At 41.0% G+C, this 18,371-nt stretch overlaps 1 protein-coding gene across 1 annotated transcript in view; it reads right to left on the bottom strand.

Moving 5' to 3' along the window:
- IDO2 (indoleamine 2,3-dioxygenase 2) overlaps window positions 1-18,371 on the bottom strand; it is a 298,339-nt gene that overhangs the window by 180,401 nt on the left and 99,567 nt on the right. Inside the window, exons 4-5 of the mRNA XM_086943565.1 lie at window positions 16,664-16,782; window positions 4,670-4,684 (exon numbers count right to left, since the gene is read on the bottom strand). Of these exons, the coding sequence (XP_086799691.1) occupies window positions 4,670-4,684; window positions 16,664-16,782 (134 nt within the window). The remainder of the gene's footprint in view (window positions 1-4,669; window positions 4,685-16,663; window positions 16,783-18,371) is intronic.

An 18,371-nucleotide genomic window follows, 5' to 3' on the forward strand; every position in this document is an offset into this window, starting at 1 on the left:
AAATCACGCCCTTAGTAAAAAGTGTCTATGGTGCTGCAAGCACTGTTTGCATTGAGTTTGCCCAGGGCTCAACTTGCATAGTTCTCTTCTTACCTGCTCTCACAGCACAGAAGAGTTCAGCGACACAGTGGGTGCCTTCAAACGCACACCTCTGAGTCCTGCTTAGTTTGAAGAGATCAGGCTGTTCATGGCAGTACCCTGTGGTGCAGGCTCTCTCTCTGGAGTAAAATGCCAGAGGTCTCTCAGATGTTGAAGCAGTTCCTTGCTTATGAAGAAGCAGTAAGTTCACTTTGTTTAATGTGGTTAGGAAATCATTTCTTCAGCAACAGACTGGAGCCAGCAAAGATGCAACGCCATCCACTGTGTCTCTGGCAGTTCCCCCGCAGCGCTGGTGCAACCCGCAAGTCGTAGCCTCAGTCTTTCATTCAGATGGTATCCTGAATCCTTTGGCGTTGTTGGTTCTGGAAACCCCTCCTGCATATGGGGCTACCATGGTAGCCCATACAGTCACAAGTATTGGCACTAATTATACTTTACCAGTGGCCCCATCTGGCATATAGGACCATTCTCAACTTCATGATATGGTGTAGCATGACCCAAACGGTGCTCCACACATGGTTCAGTCTACGGCGGCCCTCTTCTGCCATACTGGAGTCACCGAAAAATAATTTTGCACACTGGTGCGGCCCAATCGGTGTACAGGCGAATCCTCACTCATAGCACAGGGAGTCCTCACGATAGGGCTCTTCACTGGGCCTTGCTCCCTCCAACGTCCTTCTCTTCCTCAAAGGGCACATTGGTCTTGGTAAGCAGGAAGGTGCTGGTGCTACAGGCTCCTGGGCCAGTGGTCTTGGTTTCCCTGGGTGATGTCCCATCACCAGCAGGGAGGTTAGCAGGCCTTGGTCCTCAGTCCTGGTCCCAGGCAGAAGTCTTGCAGACCTTCCTTACGAAACAGCCAGTCCGACTGCTTGGCAAAAGACACATTTTTGGGGACTTGACTTCACCTTATTATATAGCCTTTTCCAGAGATCAAGTGTGATTTAGGGTCTGGGTTTTTGAAGTTTTGGGTTAGGGTTCTGCTTTCTTTGAAGGGTGCATTTCTCCTTTTCACCCTCCTTCATGAAAGAAGCCGATCACAGCAGGAACAACTCCGAAGCTGGTTACCCACAACATAATTCATGGGAGTGATGTAAGTTTACACCTGAATGTCAGCCACAGTGATTTATGCATCAAAGGGTTAATCCTTTAACCCCTAGCTCTACTCTTTATGATCCTATTATCAGCCCCATCTCTCTTCCTGTGATGTGACTAAGCCCATTACTTGAGATCTATCACTGAATAAAAATACAGTATTTTGAGATATAAAGGGAGTCTCATCCTTCCTTCCTGTATGTCTCCACCCAGCTCATAACAAATGAAGCAATACGCAAATATGTCCGGGGGATTCCTGTCCTCCTCATGCTTTTACTATGCAGGCCTGGGGTTCCCAAAATTTATCCCAGGTTCCTCCATACAATGTACAATTAGGATTACATTTGGCCAGTGTATACTCTAACGCACATTTACCATCCAGCACTAATATCTCTATGCAGTGCAGATTTACCTGTACACATGAATTCAGTATACACACTCAATCTGTGTGCACTGTTCAGTATTTCAGATTTCCTATATTTCATAAGGGTTGCTTATTTTAAAACACATTCACTGCCAGCACACACTCACAATGTGTGCACTGCACAATTCCTCACCCTTCATGTATTGTACGCATGCAAGCACACACACACCCTGCACATGTGGTACTCATTAGCACTACATCTCTTATGTAATGTATTCCTATCAGGCATACATACACCCCGCATATGTACTAACCACATATATACTGCACAGAATTGCACCATCCTTGTACTGTACCCTTCCCAAGCACACGTACAACTAACACACAATCACAACTCCTGCTCTATGCAGCACTCCACAACTAGCTGCTGTAGGCCAAGGGTGAGTTAAGCACACAGCAGCAGAACTTTAAAAAAGGTTATTGAACCAGTAGGCCTCAGTCCAGTGACCCTGGGTAAAAGGTTTCTATTGACTACTACTAATCACTACATGGTATGCTACTACAACTGCACTTGTGCTGCTTAACTGCTGCTGAAGACGGTAGCTGTACACCACTATGGGGGAAGTGCTTTGGTCACACCACCCAGTGCAACATGATCGCAATCCATGAGACAGGTCTATGCCATGGCGCACAGACATGATCCATGTTCGCATAAGAAAAATAATTAGCATTAGGGATCAAGAAAACAATACAGGGCAAGGCTACACTCTTTACCATGCAGAGGACCTTTCCATCCCTGCATCACTAAAGGTGACACTCTTTTAAGTTAGGTAGTACAGATATACAATAACAATGCCACTCACATCAGAAGTCCTACACCAAAGGTCAGCACCAGTACCTGAAGGGTCCCTTCTGTGATAGGCTAACTGGGCGCATATACTGGCTGGGGTGGACGATAGTCCCACTCGCTTAGCCTTCAAACGTGTGCACAAATGTGCGCAAACATGTGCAAATGCAGTCAACCCAGAGCCTCTTATCCAAGCTGTGCAGCAGTGGGCCCGGTTATAAAAGACATACTCTGGTGGCTAGCCCTTCCGATCCATTTTAACAGAATTTACTATCAGTGAGACTAAGTAGTAATTCTCACTCACAGAAAAAGTCCAAAAAGCAGTTAGCCTAAATGCAATAACTCTAGCGCTGTTAAGTGGTTTGGAACTCATGTTCCAACACAGATAATTACTTTGCTTCTATTTAAGAGTTGGGAATGAATCTTGCCCTTTCTCTTGTCATTCATGTTTCCCCCAGACTTTGATTCCCACCATCTACCAGAAAATAAATAAACTGCTTTGGAGTTACTGCTTCTCATCAAATAGTTCCAGTTGATCATTGGTTTGAAAACTCCTGATCCTATTGTTAAAGATTGGAGGGATTTGTTAGCATGAGCTGAAAGTCATTTTGTATTTCTGGCAGCCATCTTGTTTGCTATGTGCTGCCACGTGCTCGCCATGTGCTCTGTCCTCCCTCAGTGTTGACTGCTCTTGTAATCTGCCTAGAAACAAACTATATTTAGCATCTTCCACCTTCGCACATGCTCTGTTGAGCTTGCAGCTGTTTCTAGTCTGTAAATGTCAGGATGTGTTCACCAGAATTAGCAACTGTTAGCTCCTTCCACTTTGTTGAGCAAGCAGATCTTGTATGCCCATATTAGTCATTTTGCATGCTTACATGAGCCAGACTGCCCCTTGGTCTTATGCTGACTATGTAACCCTAAGCATATATAAGGCCTCTGTTTTTTGTACTCCTTAGACTGCCTCATTCATTTGCTAAGGCTTCTGTGTGTGACGTAGTCTCCCTCATCTGAGGTGAATAAATGCATTCTTTTTATATTTCAGCTTTTGTGCCAATTTCTTCTTTGTTGGTTTAAAAGAACAAAGTATCAGTGAAACCACTGAGAAGGTTTCTATGTTCTTCACTATGCCAACCATTAAGCATATATCACCTATATAGACTTTCTCGTATTCTCCTCCACAAAGCACTATGGGGCTGCATAAGAGCACAATGGAATATTCCTCAAACATGTTGAAATATTATCCGATGAAACCCAGTTCATAATAAACATATTTTAACATGCAAACAACAAAATATCTTAAGTACACAAAGGGAAGTCTTCCTCCCTTCCTGCTTCACTCCATCACCCATGCCAGATCTGAGCGACCTTTGTGCTAGCCTAAATAAACTTGCCGTCAGAAACATCAACAGCATAGAGGAGAGGAATACATTGCTAGAAATGTACTAATCTTCTCCCTTACACCCTGTTTGAGCCCCTTCCCCTCCATCTCCCTGCATTTGAGCAACTCTCTTTTTAGCCTACAGCCCAGAACAAGAACCTCCTCCATACTTTCCACTCTCTCATGTTCCAGGTAACGACAATCGTGCCACTGTTGCCTATGTGTATACCAGCAACGTATCTAGGTCAGGTAGAATCTGTCTTTTAAAGGCAGAGTTGCCTCCATGTAAAGACCATGGTGAACTTGCCAACCATCAGCATCACTTATAAGTGTGTATCACAGGTCATCTGAACTCACTTTCAAAATCATGCCTTACACCTGCCTTTCCCTGCTGACCTTTCTGTTCCTCCAACCTTTTTCTCCTTGCAGCTCTTCCATGAATTCATGGGGATATGATGTAACAAACTCCTTGAGAATGCTGCGGTTGTAGTATGCAAGTTGCAAGCAACTTGCATAGCCAACATATATATTTACATGTCAGAGAGAATTGAAAAACACTACTACCCAGCAAACAATTACCATTCTAACACTTATGCTCACATTCATCTTATTCCACTACTACCACATTCAAATCATAACCATTAGTGTGCATCAATATAATGAAAGGATATAAACATTATAGTCAACAATACATACAGTAAATATGAATGATATGAGCATAATGACAGTGCTGCGGGTCATATTACATGAATAGATACTTTACTGTGTGCTGAAGAACACTTGACAACAAAGTGATTGACACAGCTAAAAGAAGGCACAAGATGTAACTTTCAATTTTAAAATCAACATGAACTGAATTTTAATAGCAGATATATTTTATACTCACTCAATTTCTAGACCTCTGCATGGTTTTCAGGGTTAGGCAACACACCAAGTAAAAAGAAAGAAAATAATATTAAAGTACCTGTATGAAATTAACAAATGGCATTTAATTTTAAGAGTAATATATCACTCACTTTTATGTTGTAAATAGAACAATAGAAGTAAGAAATGAATTTTTCATGATTTAAATATGGATTCCATTTAGAGTACTTCCCTTGGAAATATGCATACATTTTCATATTCAATCAATTACGTAATGTGTTGATAATTACATGAAAAATCACTGGAAAAAGTTTTGGAACAAACGTTGAAAAGACTGAGCACTTATTACTGAGGTTACCCTAGCTTATTGTCATTGAACAAACTGCAAGGAATACTGCAAGTCACAAGATGTATAGCTTGGTTCAAGGGAACCGACTCTGAGGGGGATACCCCAGAGGAATATGACCCTAGTTATGAACAAGGACATAACCCAAACCAAGGGCACAATTCCAACAGGGGGAACAGAAATGGAGGATATGACCGTAACTACCAACCAAACCGTTTTTTAGGGAACCGCCGGGGCAACACCCGTCCCCCATCGAGAACCCCCCAAACGAGGAGTTACCATCAGGGTCGCGGACAGCCGCAGATGTATGTGCAGACTCGCCATCATCAGTATTGGCGAACATAAGGGGACTCCCTGTATTTAATCTATCCAATGAAACTGTAGATCCCTAGGCCATTCAACTTTTATCTAGGGGCCTCTCATTCGTACCATCTTCCAACTTTAACAAATTCGAACTAAATAAAGATTTACAACTATTCTTTAGGAAAATACGCCTCCAGAAGTTTTTCCTGGAAGCCCCCCCCACCAACAATGAAAACAACAGATCGGGTTGTAAACCCCCATCTTCATTTACACCTTCATTGGAGATGGTGGGAACTGAGGTCAATATATTTGAAAAAACTGTCATGCAGAAGATCAACAAGATGACTAAATATGTGCCCCTACCCAAAGCCAACTTATCTATCAAGGAAAAGAAAGCCCTAAAGGATTTGGAAACAAACAAAAATATCACAATCAAACCTTGTGATAAAGGTGGTGGGATTACAGTTCTAGATACAACTGATTACAAAAGGAGAATGAATGATTTATTATCATCCTCAGGTCACTACATACGTATCACCAGGAACCCTGAAAATGCCCTTAAAAAACGGATATTGGCCATGGTCCAGAAAGCGGTTAACCAAGACCACATCTGTGAAGCTGAAGCAGAATATTTGACGCCATCTAACACCAAAATACCTATTATATATGGTTTACCAAAAACCCATAAAAATAGTGTAGACCCTCCCATGCGACCAATAGTCTCTACCATTGGCTCCGCCACCGAGCCATTATCGAAGTACATCGATAAATTTTTAAACCCAATGGTGACAGAACTAAAATCATATGTACGGGACACTGGGCACTTTATCCAGCAAGTGGAAGGGATTCCATTCTACGAAAACTCCGAAATAATGGTCACACTTGATGTGGAGTCTTTGTACTCAAACATACCACAACAAGGAGCATACAACACTATTGAGACTGTACTCTCCAGAAACACCGGCATAACCAATTCTGAATTCATCTTACAATGTCTGAAAGTGATATTATTTGAAAACTACTTTGAATTCGATAACACCTTATATGGACAGGCCTCCGGTGTCAGCATGGGAGCAAGCTGTGCCCCTAGCATTGCCTGTTTGTATATGGGGGAATTCGAAAGGACGAATATCTTTAATGAAATGGCCCCCTTTTTCGAGAACGTCATGAACTGGAAACGGTTCATTGACGACATCTTTTTTATCTGGAAGGGGGCTGAAGAACAACTGACCGAATTCATTGAATGGCTCAATGTGGCGGATATCAATCTGAAATTTACCAGCCACACCAGCAGGTCTAGAATTGAATTTCTAGACATCTGGATTGAACATCAAAATAATGTCATCAAAGTATCTCTGTACACCAAACCGACAGCGCAAAACACCTTGCTCCAATATGGTAGCTTCCACCCGCGCAGTCAGAGGGACAGTATCCCCTATAGTCAGTTCCTTCGGATCAGAAGGAACTGCACGGACCTACAAGATTTTTTGACCCAAGCGGACATACTTCAGGAAAAACTCCGATTCCGTGGATACCCCCCAAGATTGATCAGAGAGTCATTTAAACGAGCCAGATACACAAACAGGGAAGCTATGTTCATGGAGAACAAATCGGAGAAACTGAATCAACTGGTGTGCGTCACTCGTCACTCCGAAATGAACCACAAGATCAGGCAGGCTGTAAACTCAAGCTGGCATATCTTAAATCTGGAGGACGACAAAACACATCTTCGACGACCCATCTTTGCCTTCAAGAAAAACCAGAACTTAAGAAGCCATCTAGTGAAAGGAAAAACACAGGAACCACCCACGAACAAACAAACCACCTTAACAGGAATGGATCCCATATACGGCAATCATAAATGTGGGACATGCCACATTTGTCCACAGGCCATAGTGGGTGATACAGTCATCACTAATACACGTACCATCTCAGTCGGCAGGAATGCTACGCTAACCAATTGTCGCACAAATAACATCATTTACCTTATTCTGTGCCCGTGCAATCTCCCGTATGTTGGAGAAACTGGTCGAGAATGCCGGGTACGCATAGGTGAGCATAAGTCCAATATAAGAAACAAAAAGACGGCAGCCCCTATTGTGACTCATTGGTTAGAGAAAAACCATAAAGATGTAGAAATTCGCTGGTTTATCTTAGAAAAGATAAAAGCCAACCCCGGAACGGATCCTACGTGCCTCCGAAAGAAACGGGAGGTCTTCTGGATTTTCTATCTGGACTCTGTCAAAAAAGGCCTGAATGAGGAATGCCCCTGGCATCAGGCGTTTCTATAACAACACTATGGTATTTCAGAGGTTATAAAGAGAGTAGTCTTTTTAGTAATTCCAGACAACCGACTTAATGACTATTCTCCCCTCTAATAATCACATAACTACACGCATTTTGACAACATGACCCACAGTTTTGGGAAAGTCTGTATGACACTTGACGACCAGCTGCACTACTATGGCCGTCTTACTACCTCTCACTACATTGTCTAAAAAAGAGCGCTTTTGACATATAAAATATGATGAGTTAGCAGCTGACAATACTTATGCTGATAATATAATCCTCAGTAATATAAAAATAGCTATCGTGACAAGAGATGATCGGTTGCATTATGATGGCCGCCACATTTCCTCAGATTAGACCTTAAAAAATATCGCCTTCGGTTTACACAAGATGGCGACCGAGTAAACAGAGACAGTGAGAGTCCGTCCTTTGTTTCAACCATTTTTATCGGGGCCAGCTGAGAAGGAAAGCCCAGGAAGCACGAACATGAGGATACTTAAATAGGACGCCAGAAACAGGAGAGAATTCGACATCCGTCAACTGGCCGACGGACTGAGTCGGCGGAACCCCAGTATGACGACATCGGCGTCCGGGATTAAGGTAAGCACTTTGACCGAGTCCCTCGAATATCGGAACTCTACTGGGGGCCTTCTCCGTTGTAAAATACCCCCTATCATTCCCCTTTAGGCGACGTAGCAGCCAGCTCCTCCCGAAAGTGGCCCTGAACTATAAGACGTGTTCGCTTATATCGACTAGCAGGGAAACAGACGATTATTGAAACCGCCATCTAGGAACGGCCACTCCATCCGGCTAAGAGGTAAATACGATAGGAACAAAAATGAAAAACTAAGCGGGCAAGTTTTGGTTTTACTAGCTGCTTCAAACCGCTGTTTCTATCCGTAGGCTCGCAGGTGCCCATCAGAATTTTGTACCTCTGTGCCCCCGGAATATACTTAGAGACAGAACATATATACCAGATTACGAGTAGAATGCCAGAGTGGTAACATCGCGTTGAAGCCTGAAAGGTAAATAAAACTCGATAATGACCTTTATGCATTTAAACCTATAGGGTTGGGGTTATTAGCTCTTTAAGCACCTTCTCCCACCGATAGGAATTTAGAGACTTTATACTAGTGTACACCCCTGCGCCTCAGGAACATTGAAGAGAAACTGATTACTATTAAAAATCTGAATCCCTGATATGTACCTGATTAGAACAACTGCCACGGGGAGTAGCGCTGTAATGTGTCAACAAATGTGCTCCAAATCTCCTCATATTGATAACAATCTACTTAGGGTGGCCAGAATATTATATTGATCTAACTATGTTATGTTTTATTTGATAGGCTCTGTGTCTGCCAACTACTATCTAGAATCCTGATGACCGTTAAAACCAGAAGGTGCCATAAAACATAGCGCCAAGAAGCCTAACTATTCTGGTAGGTGATTAGAACATCGTCAATAACATACTAGGCGCTATTAACAATAGATAGGTTCCTTCTAGTATGAGTCTATACAAATAGTCTCTATCTAGCCAAATAATGAGAGGAATGGTACAGAGGTACTTCCATAAATTCCGTATGGCATGAAGCTTAGAAAAAATTATGGCTTAAGTGAATTACCAAAATCTGACCTGCCTAGAAATAAAAGAGGTTTCCTATCTGCTCCCCACAGGATTCGAGTTGTAAGTAGCCTGTCCCGTGGAACAATCACAGCGTAGACGCTCTTGCACCCTATGACGTTATCCTAGGCCTGCTATTCTTGAACAGCAGAACTCAATAAGAAATCAGGTAATAACTTTGAAAGTATTGATTCTATAGGGCGAAGAAATAATCCAATAACTGTACTTATGGTCATAAAATTCTGGTTACTCTCCACTAGGATCTACTCTGACTAACCAGGATTAGTTGATCATATTGCCGTCCCAAAACTCGCTTTTTGGACTGCAATAACAAATCATGCGTGTACTTTAGAGGAGTACTGAAAGAAACTTAAATCTAAGTGAATGTGTGTGATAAAAGGAAGATACACCTGTATGTAAGTTAAGATGCCTCTTTTGTTGTGCTAAATGTGCTCTATGGTCCATACAGTCAAGGCTATCATGATGCCTTATAGATTCCACGTACCAGGGAATCTTCTTAAGGGAGTGTCCCAAGAGGGTTGACATGGCATGGCGATCACCGGTCAAATGTAGGAGCTTTGCTCCAAAACAGATTAGACTGAAAAAGTAACTGATTGAAATATTGGAAGTATGCTTCTCTAAATACTTGCAAAATGGAATAATCTTTGTTGATGAAAACTGGTTGTTGTTTTTAAAAAGAACGGTATTTTGAATATGTACATGGTTAAACAGAATAGTAAAATGAATTTTGTTTTGCTCTCTATATTGCAGAGTTTTTACCTTTGTGCCCGTCCCAGTATACTGCCCCTTGCCCTGACGAAGGTGCGGCCGTATTGGCCGGTCACCGAAACGCGCGTCGGCGTATGTCTCCTGGAATACGGTTACTGTCCTCATTACACCAGGACCCGTAGCTAAAACCAACTACCCGGATGAACATCCCGATTTGACCATCTATGTGCTATACTCGCTAGGAAAAGTAGAATGAATGATAGAGTGAATGGTGTATGAAATTAGGAGAGAAAGTGTGTGTAGGGACCGAAGTGAATGATTATGTGTGTGTATATATAGGCTGTTACTGGGTAGGACGAATTGTTGTGATATTATTGTTCCCATATCTGTCTGTCTTATTTATGACTTATATGTACCTATGATATATCAAAAAAAATATATTTTTCCAAGAAAAACCTGTTTAACTCCTATTATCAGAAAATAAAAATAAAAAATATATTTTCTAATATTTGAATTGTCCAGTCCTCTTGATTTGACCATGTGATTGTTTTATGTTTTGTCAACCCCTAGGTTATTCACCCCTCCAAACATATCAGTTAGGACCCCCCAGTTAGGGCCTATAAATCTTGAGGCAGGGTACCCTTCTCTTCTATTTTGGTTCAAGGGAGTAGCCAGAAAATGAACATGCCTCCCTACTTTGATCACCAAGCAAGTGAAGCAAGTGAGACTAACCCACCCTAGAAGCCTTGTCTTTTACACCCAAGAATCTATCCATTCATCCTTTCACCCTTCCACCCACCAGCGAATATGCACTATTTCACCCTTACATTCAGTCATCCATTAATTCTTTCATCTATCATTAAGTCTTTGCCCATTCCATCCATCCTATGAGGCAACCTTTGATCCACTCTGCGATCCTTTTAACCACCCATTCCCTTTAACATCCATAAACTCTTCCATCCATCCACTTTTCTAGCAATCCCTCAATCCACTATGCCATCCATATATCCATCCACCTATTCTGACACCTATCTATCCATCTACCCATCCGCTCCTCCATTTATCCTCATCCACTCATCCATCCACTCTTCCATCCATCCTTCCTCTCTTTCATCCATCTATTTATCTATCCATTGATCCGCCCATCTAATCTTCCATCCAGTCATCCATTCATGCATCTATCTATCTATCATCCATCTTTCCTTCCAGCATCATCCATCAATCCAATCACTCACCCATCGACTATTCCATCCAGTTTTTATCCATTTATCCAGTTATCCACCCGTTTACTCTGTCATCCTTTCACCTGTCCATTACCTTATCCAACCATCTCTTTACTCTGCAATCCTTCCACCAGTCCATCCATCCATCTGCCATCCACCTATCCATTCACTCACTCATCCGTCCACCCATACATCAATTTACTCTACCATCCATTCACCAGTCCATTCGCCTATGTATTCATTCATCCTTTCACCCACTCATCCATATACCACCTCATTCATCCACCCACTCATGCATCTATCCGTCCTTTGTTCCTTTCTTTCACAATTCATTCCTTTAAATATTCCTTCTTACTTTCCCTTTTTCTTTACCCATCTTTCATTCATCCTTGCTCCAGTCTGCCCTTCTATTGATATAGTATTCCTTTTTTTGCGTTAAAAATGAGCTTTTGCCTGCTGAGTTGCAGACAGAAGAGAAGCATAAATAACGCAACCCGCTGTAGCTGCTAAAGCAGATTTTTCACGACACTCGTAACTTGTTGGTACATTGTAATGCATCTTATCATTCTTTGACTACGGTTTCAAAGTAATTTTCCATCCCAGATGTCTGATACTCCCATCTAGTTCAAACGTTTTGGTTCATTCAGTAGTGGTCTCTCACAACCCTCTCCCATCCCTTTTATAGGTCTGTAACTCATTGTCTCTTCATTCACCAACACTCTGCCAAACTCCACTCTCAGAGCTCCACCCAAATACCACAGTACTGCTGTGCTGTCTCCCCTTTACGAGAAACCATACTCAAAACCTAGTCTGCTGTGAATAAAGCAATATTTATAACATTATTGAAGACTAGTTGAGGTCACAATGTGGTTCTCAGAATGATTAAAAACATTCTCACCGGTATCTACACCTATTTATTACGCAGTATACATTCAACATAGGTGATTTCAACATCTAGAAAGATTCTCTCATAAACGTCTGCACACAAAGTGCAGTGGATGACATTGACAGCGTTCATTTTAAGAACTGCAGCATGTTTGCGGCGAATCATGCAAATGATCACCTATTTTACTAGTTACCAATGTTCATCTTCAAAATGGCCGACCTCTGTCTTGTGTAGAGTGTGTTTTGATTGTCTTAGCCATGAAATGATAGTTTGTTCCAAATTGTGGCACCTGGACCACACAAGGCAATGTTGAAGGGTCTAGATATATCAGCAGTGCATTTTGTGGTTCACAGTGCTAAAACCTGGCATTGCACTTATGCCTTCTGCAGCAAATCATTGAATAATGGTCAGAGTTGAGCCCAATTTATCAATGACCTCCTGTGCTTTAAATTGCCAAACGTGTCATGCTGCTGGACCCCTGGTCATGCCCTGCTGACAGGCTCAATAGGCATATAACGAACATGGTACTCTTCATCATAACACCTCTTGTTCTGCTGGTGATGTCCCTCCTGGAATCCAGGAATGAAACTAATACCCTGATTTGGAAGAAGTGTAAGGGAGACTACTAGCTGAATTACATTGTGCCTATTACTGGCTGTGATCGAATAAATACACAGGGCAGAACAATGGTCATATTCTCCAGGAAACAAAGCTTTGTCTTGTGAACTCTACTTTTCATTACTTTGACCAAGGGATGTATCGTAGGTGGTACATGTGCTTTCTCATGCAGACACTCATGTTGTTTGACACAAAGCCCTATCTACTAACATTTGTAGACATGATTTTGTGATAAACAAATTCCCCTTTGAAACTGGGATATAAACCTTTTCAAACTTTGCCTGTTTTCTTCACTGTACAACTCACATTCAAAGTGAGAAAAGTGTTAAACTGTGCCTAAGAATAGGTGTTTGTACCCTTCCAGGGCAAAAGATACTATTGACATCATGCATACAACTTTGCACGATGGTGCAAGGGTATGTGCATTGGCTCATGGCAGTCTAACACGCATCAAGGAATGAAGAGAGGTAAACAGCGCCATTTCTTAGTTGATAACTTAGGTTGCTGCACAATATTGTATGAAAAGTTAGAATATCTGCCCCAACTCTGCGATATTTTGGTACTAACTTGATACCCTACTGTAGCAAAAATAATTATTTTTTACATTTTTGACCACAGGGGATCTCTTGAAACACCTTTACCTGAGCCAGTCTCCTACCAACCCTGATTTACATTGTTCAGAATGTGGAGATTTATTATCTGAGTTCTGTTATAGCATCCACAACATTTCCCCAAATCACTGCCAGCCAAAGGCATTGGTTCCACAACCAGCTTTTGGTCAGTGGTCATGAAATGTATGAGTAGAGATAAAGCTTTCTCGTCCAATTCATTTGCTTTTTTTTACAGTTTGGTTAACAGATGGCCTTCAAATCAGGTTTCTAGACCATCTGCTATAAGTTCTGGTATCTCTTTTTTTTTAATCCATTCAAGCCCACCAAAAATGTTTTAAATTGTTAATTTCTTAATTCCAAGGGCCGGCCAATGGGAAACATTACGGCAACAAGGAGTCCCAGAGGAGATCCTGTCCCAGATAGTCAGACTCCATCAAGATAATTTCGCCAAAGTGCATTGGGGCCCTGGAGGGAAAACCACAGAAGTAATCCCTGTGAGGAGGGGGGGGGGACGGGCTTGTATCTTGGCCCCTACCCTTTTTTATTATATGTGAACTACCTTGTTCAATATATGCAGAAATGAATTCATGACTTGCTAAACTTGATTGGGGCTCACAGATGCGCATTAATGTTTGAAGATGACACTCGGGCCCGATTCACAGAACTAACTTAAGACAAAATCCTAAACTTACCACTGTGTTGGTATTCACAGAAGGCACTTACTCATTTTGGGAAAAATCCTACCTTTAGGACTTTCGGTATTCACAGAAGGCATTTAGGAGTCCTAACGTTAGGACTCCTAACTTATGTGAATACCGAAATGAGTGAGTGCCTTTGTGAATACCAAAATGGTAGTAAGTTTTGGATGTTGTTTTAAGTTAGTTCTGTGAATCAGTTTAGGAGTATTAAAGTTAGGACTCCTAACTTTAGGACTCCTAAAATGCCTTCTGTGAATACCGAAAGTCTTAAAGTTAGCATTTTTCTCAGTTTAGGAGTAGTAAAGTTAGGACTCCTAACTTTAGGACTCCTAAACTGAGAAAAATCCTAACTTAAGGACTTTTGGTATTCACAGAAGGCATCTAGTAGTCCTAAAGTTAGGAGTCTTAACTTTACTGCTACTAAACTGAGAAAAATCGTAACTTTAGGACTTTCGGTATTCACAGAAGGGATTTAGGAGTCCTAAAGTTAGGAGTCCTAACTTTACTACTCCTACACCGAGAAAAATCCTAACTTTAAGACTTTCGGTATTCACAGAAGGCATTTAGAAATCCTAAAGTTAGGACTCCTAACTCCTGTGAATACCGAAATGAGTAAGTGCCTTCTGTGAATACCAAAATGGTAGTGGGTTTAGGATTTTGTCTTAAATTAGTTCTGTGAATCGGGCCTTAACTTATTGTCGCAGACCTCTGGAGGGCTCCAAATGCTCATGGATTGTTTTAGCAACTACTGCAAAATAAAGGGCCTTGTAATCAACCCCACCAAGACTAATTAAATGGCCATTAGACCGCACCGCCATTTTAACAATAAACTAGTCCTGAACGATACACCACTAGAGCGTGCATCTAATGTCTGTTATCTTGGGATGATACTGAACTCAAAAGTCACCTGGAAGTCACATATAAACAAGGCTAAGACAATTTTAATACAAAACACAATACCAATTGTCAAGAGACAATATGCAAAAGAGTCCAAGGCAACATCCCAGGCTCTGTAGGTTTATAGATATAAAGCCCAATCCTCATCACTTAATAGATCTGATCTATGGGGTGAAGAAAATCTCACCCATCTAACAGCTGCGGAAAACAAGGCCATGCAAATGTTTACAGTACTGCCAAAAAATAACCCATTGCTTCCCCTATTGTATGGCAATGGTGTTATGAAACTGGAGTATCTAGCAGCTTTGAAACCTCTACTCTACTGGCTCAGAATTTGGACAACTGAGGAACTACATGTATACAAGAATGGTCTGAGAGAGCTATTGGACTTGGGTGTCCCAGTCACATTTCCCTGGCTTATCCATGTACGACTTTGAATTATTCCTGGACGAAACCCAACCACAGTTAGCCAAAACCCTCTGCTTGAAATTCCAATATGAGATCCTCCAGATCAACGCAATCACAGCTAAGCGGTCATGTCACTGAGCAATGGGGCTAGAAACCAAATGCCCCCTATGTTTGCTGGACTTAGAAGAAGAAATTGCACACATTTTATTCTTCTGTCCTGCATATGCCAGTCTCAGAAGGAAATGGATAAATCCGCTGTGTGTGCGATTGATGACTAGGAAACACCTCAAGGCTAATACTAAAAATAGATAGCGCACAAACAATTGTATTTGGAGTCAGTAGATTCCTGCTTGTGGTGGGCTATTTACGGAAAAAGAGAGGGTTGAAACTTTAATTCCTCACTTCACATATACGTACTATTCTAGAGCAATTCAAGTATATTTTATTGCCAAACTGTCTTAAGACAATGATTATTTTTTAAATTTACATTAAATAGTTTTATGTGTTATATCATAATAAATTGATTGGGTTCTTTAACCGCTCATTATGCACACACACTTTAATAAATATGCTCATACATTTCGATAGAGAGAACAGAGGATGACGGATTTTAAATCCCTTGGAATTGCTTCAACGTAACTCTTGTTCTGAACTATCCTGGCTGATGTGACTGTTCACCATGCACGTGCACTTTATAAAAACCTATCTGAAAACATGAACAGTGAAGATAGACCTAAAATAGGATATATCCTATGCAAGTCTAGTACATAATATTCAAAAACATATACATAATGGGACTGCTGAAGTCAGCAACTTATTTATGTAATCGTGTCTTACTGCATTTTACTTATTGTAAATATTATTTATATGATCTTTTATGGTCCTTGAACCAAAATAAAAAATAAAGATAAAGATAATTTCTCAACCACTACTAAACAAATTTACATCAAACCCTTCATGGAGTAATTGCTGCCCATCATCACTAAATCCTTAAAAGTCAAATCTTGAAAAATAGCTAATTAAGCTGTTTAAAGAGTTCGTGCTATGTTTAAGGTGAGGGTTAATGTCCTGTCATTTAGGATGTTTTGGGATGGGTTTAGGGAAAATGCCTATGTAAAGTGCATGGAAGTGCATGGAATAGAGGTGTATTCCTGCAGGAAATGTTTGTAATATGATATAGCTATGAAACTTCCAAATATATTTTGTCTTTAGGGGCAAAATTGTAGTATATGTGTGATTTTTTCATCCTATGCAAGTTTCCCTTTCACACTCAGTCAATCAAATCAAATCAAAACCAAATCAAATCAAAAGTCAGTCAAAAATACTTTTGAATCAAATTTTGCGCAAATTATATTAGAACTTGTATTTGAATGTAAATGCGTCTTACCCATCAGGATTCCTTTTCTTCCAGTTAACTAATACAAAATCTGCCTGCACCAAGATTGGTGGCAATCCAAGGATCTGGGAGACTTCCCAATAGGGAATGGCAAGATTTCTTGGCAACACCTACAAGACATGAATCATCAAATAGATGTATATATTTAGGTGATTAATGTATGTGCTTCAATAAATATGAAAGCAGATAAAAGATTGATTTACAGCTTTTACTAGAAATTTACAGTCTATCAAATTTCATTTTACACCATAGAACCAACATCGAAAGGAGCAAGTCTGGTTACTTTTGGTATGAAATGAATTTTCCAATGTTACTACCTACTTCATACCAGCAGTGTAAACCAGAGTTGCATAGCATCATATAAAATGGAAACAAAATTAAAATTACAATTACACCAACATTTTCATTGAAATCCTTGTGGGAAAGCACTTCAACATAATCAATTAAAATAGAATGTTCTTTAAAAGCAAAAAGGTTCCAGTTCACTCATAGCAAATAGTAATTGGAACTTTTATGATTTTCATGAATACTTTATCAGAAGTCAAGCCACTGTTTGACAGCTAGAACAGAGATGAATTTAAGATGTTCACCCAACCCCCAACAGACTAAGCAGGAACATGGGGGTAAAATGAACCATGATTTTACCAAATGGACAGATTGATCAATAACTTCCCCAAGGGGTAGGTAACAACGACCCTGTTTCTGCAACTTTCTTAGCCTTGCCTATGAGCCAACAGGTTCTTGGGTGGCCTCTCCCCTCACCCAAGCAATGTGGGGTGGGGATTTTAAAGATAAAACCTCGGTTGTGCTTTCACCACCAAAGATGAACAGGATTTAAATTTGGGCCTGGTGTTCTTTTCAACCTACTCTCCAAGTTTCTACTAAGAGCTGTGGGCTTCTTCTGTGCCCCTGCCACTGTTTATCTAAGAGCTAAGGCAGCGTTCTAAATTAGAATACTGGTATCTGACACCTGCCCCATCGCCTGTGCCCCTCTAGTATACCCAAGAGTTGGGGATTCAATTTTAAACCAATGCTTCATTTCAAATACCCATCCTAGTCTTTCCCAAGGGTCCGGAAGGTCTTCTGAGCCCTTGGATGAAGGTTAAATTATTTAACAAAAAAAATAAGTAGCACCTGACAGATGCTCCTTTTTGTTTACTCACACTGTGTCCACAGTAAATGAGCTATTTTGGGACCCCTTTATCTTGCCCTAGCGCAACAGACGTTAGCTTCTATAGCTTTTCCTCACCATTGCCTACCTCCACAGTAGACTGGATGTAAACAAGGAAAATGCCCCCATGAAATATGACTCAGCAGATATTAGCCACCCTGGCTCTCTGTGGTCTGATAAATGCTGCAGGCCACAGAGGATCAGTTAGCTCAGAGCTTCATTATACCCTGTTCGTAATTGTGGACGTAGCACAACTCCACCTATTTAACAAAACTTGTCTATGTTGGCAATAGTGACTCTATCATAATATCTAAATTCTCGACATTCAAACGTTAAGATGCTACCTTACTAAGTGCTCCCGACCATTCCTTATTCACTTACAATAACCGTCTCTTAGTTGCTCTTTGACTGAATCTGGGCACAATTGGTCAGGATGAAGGCAACTGGCTATCTTCAACTGCGGCATATCTGAAGTGGCCAATTTTTATCTAATTCAAATGATAATAAATTGGTGCTCTCCTGCCAGGA

This window comes from Lissotriton vulgaris, chromosome 11 (genome assembly GCF_964263255.1).
Source record: "Lissotriton vulgaris chromosome 11, aLisVul1.2, whole genome shotgun sequence".
Taxonomy (NCBI): Eukaryota; Metazoa; Chordata; class Amphibia; order Caudata; family Salamandridae; genus Lissotriton; species Lissotriton vulgaris.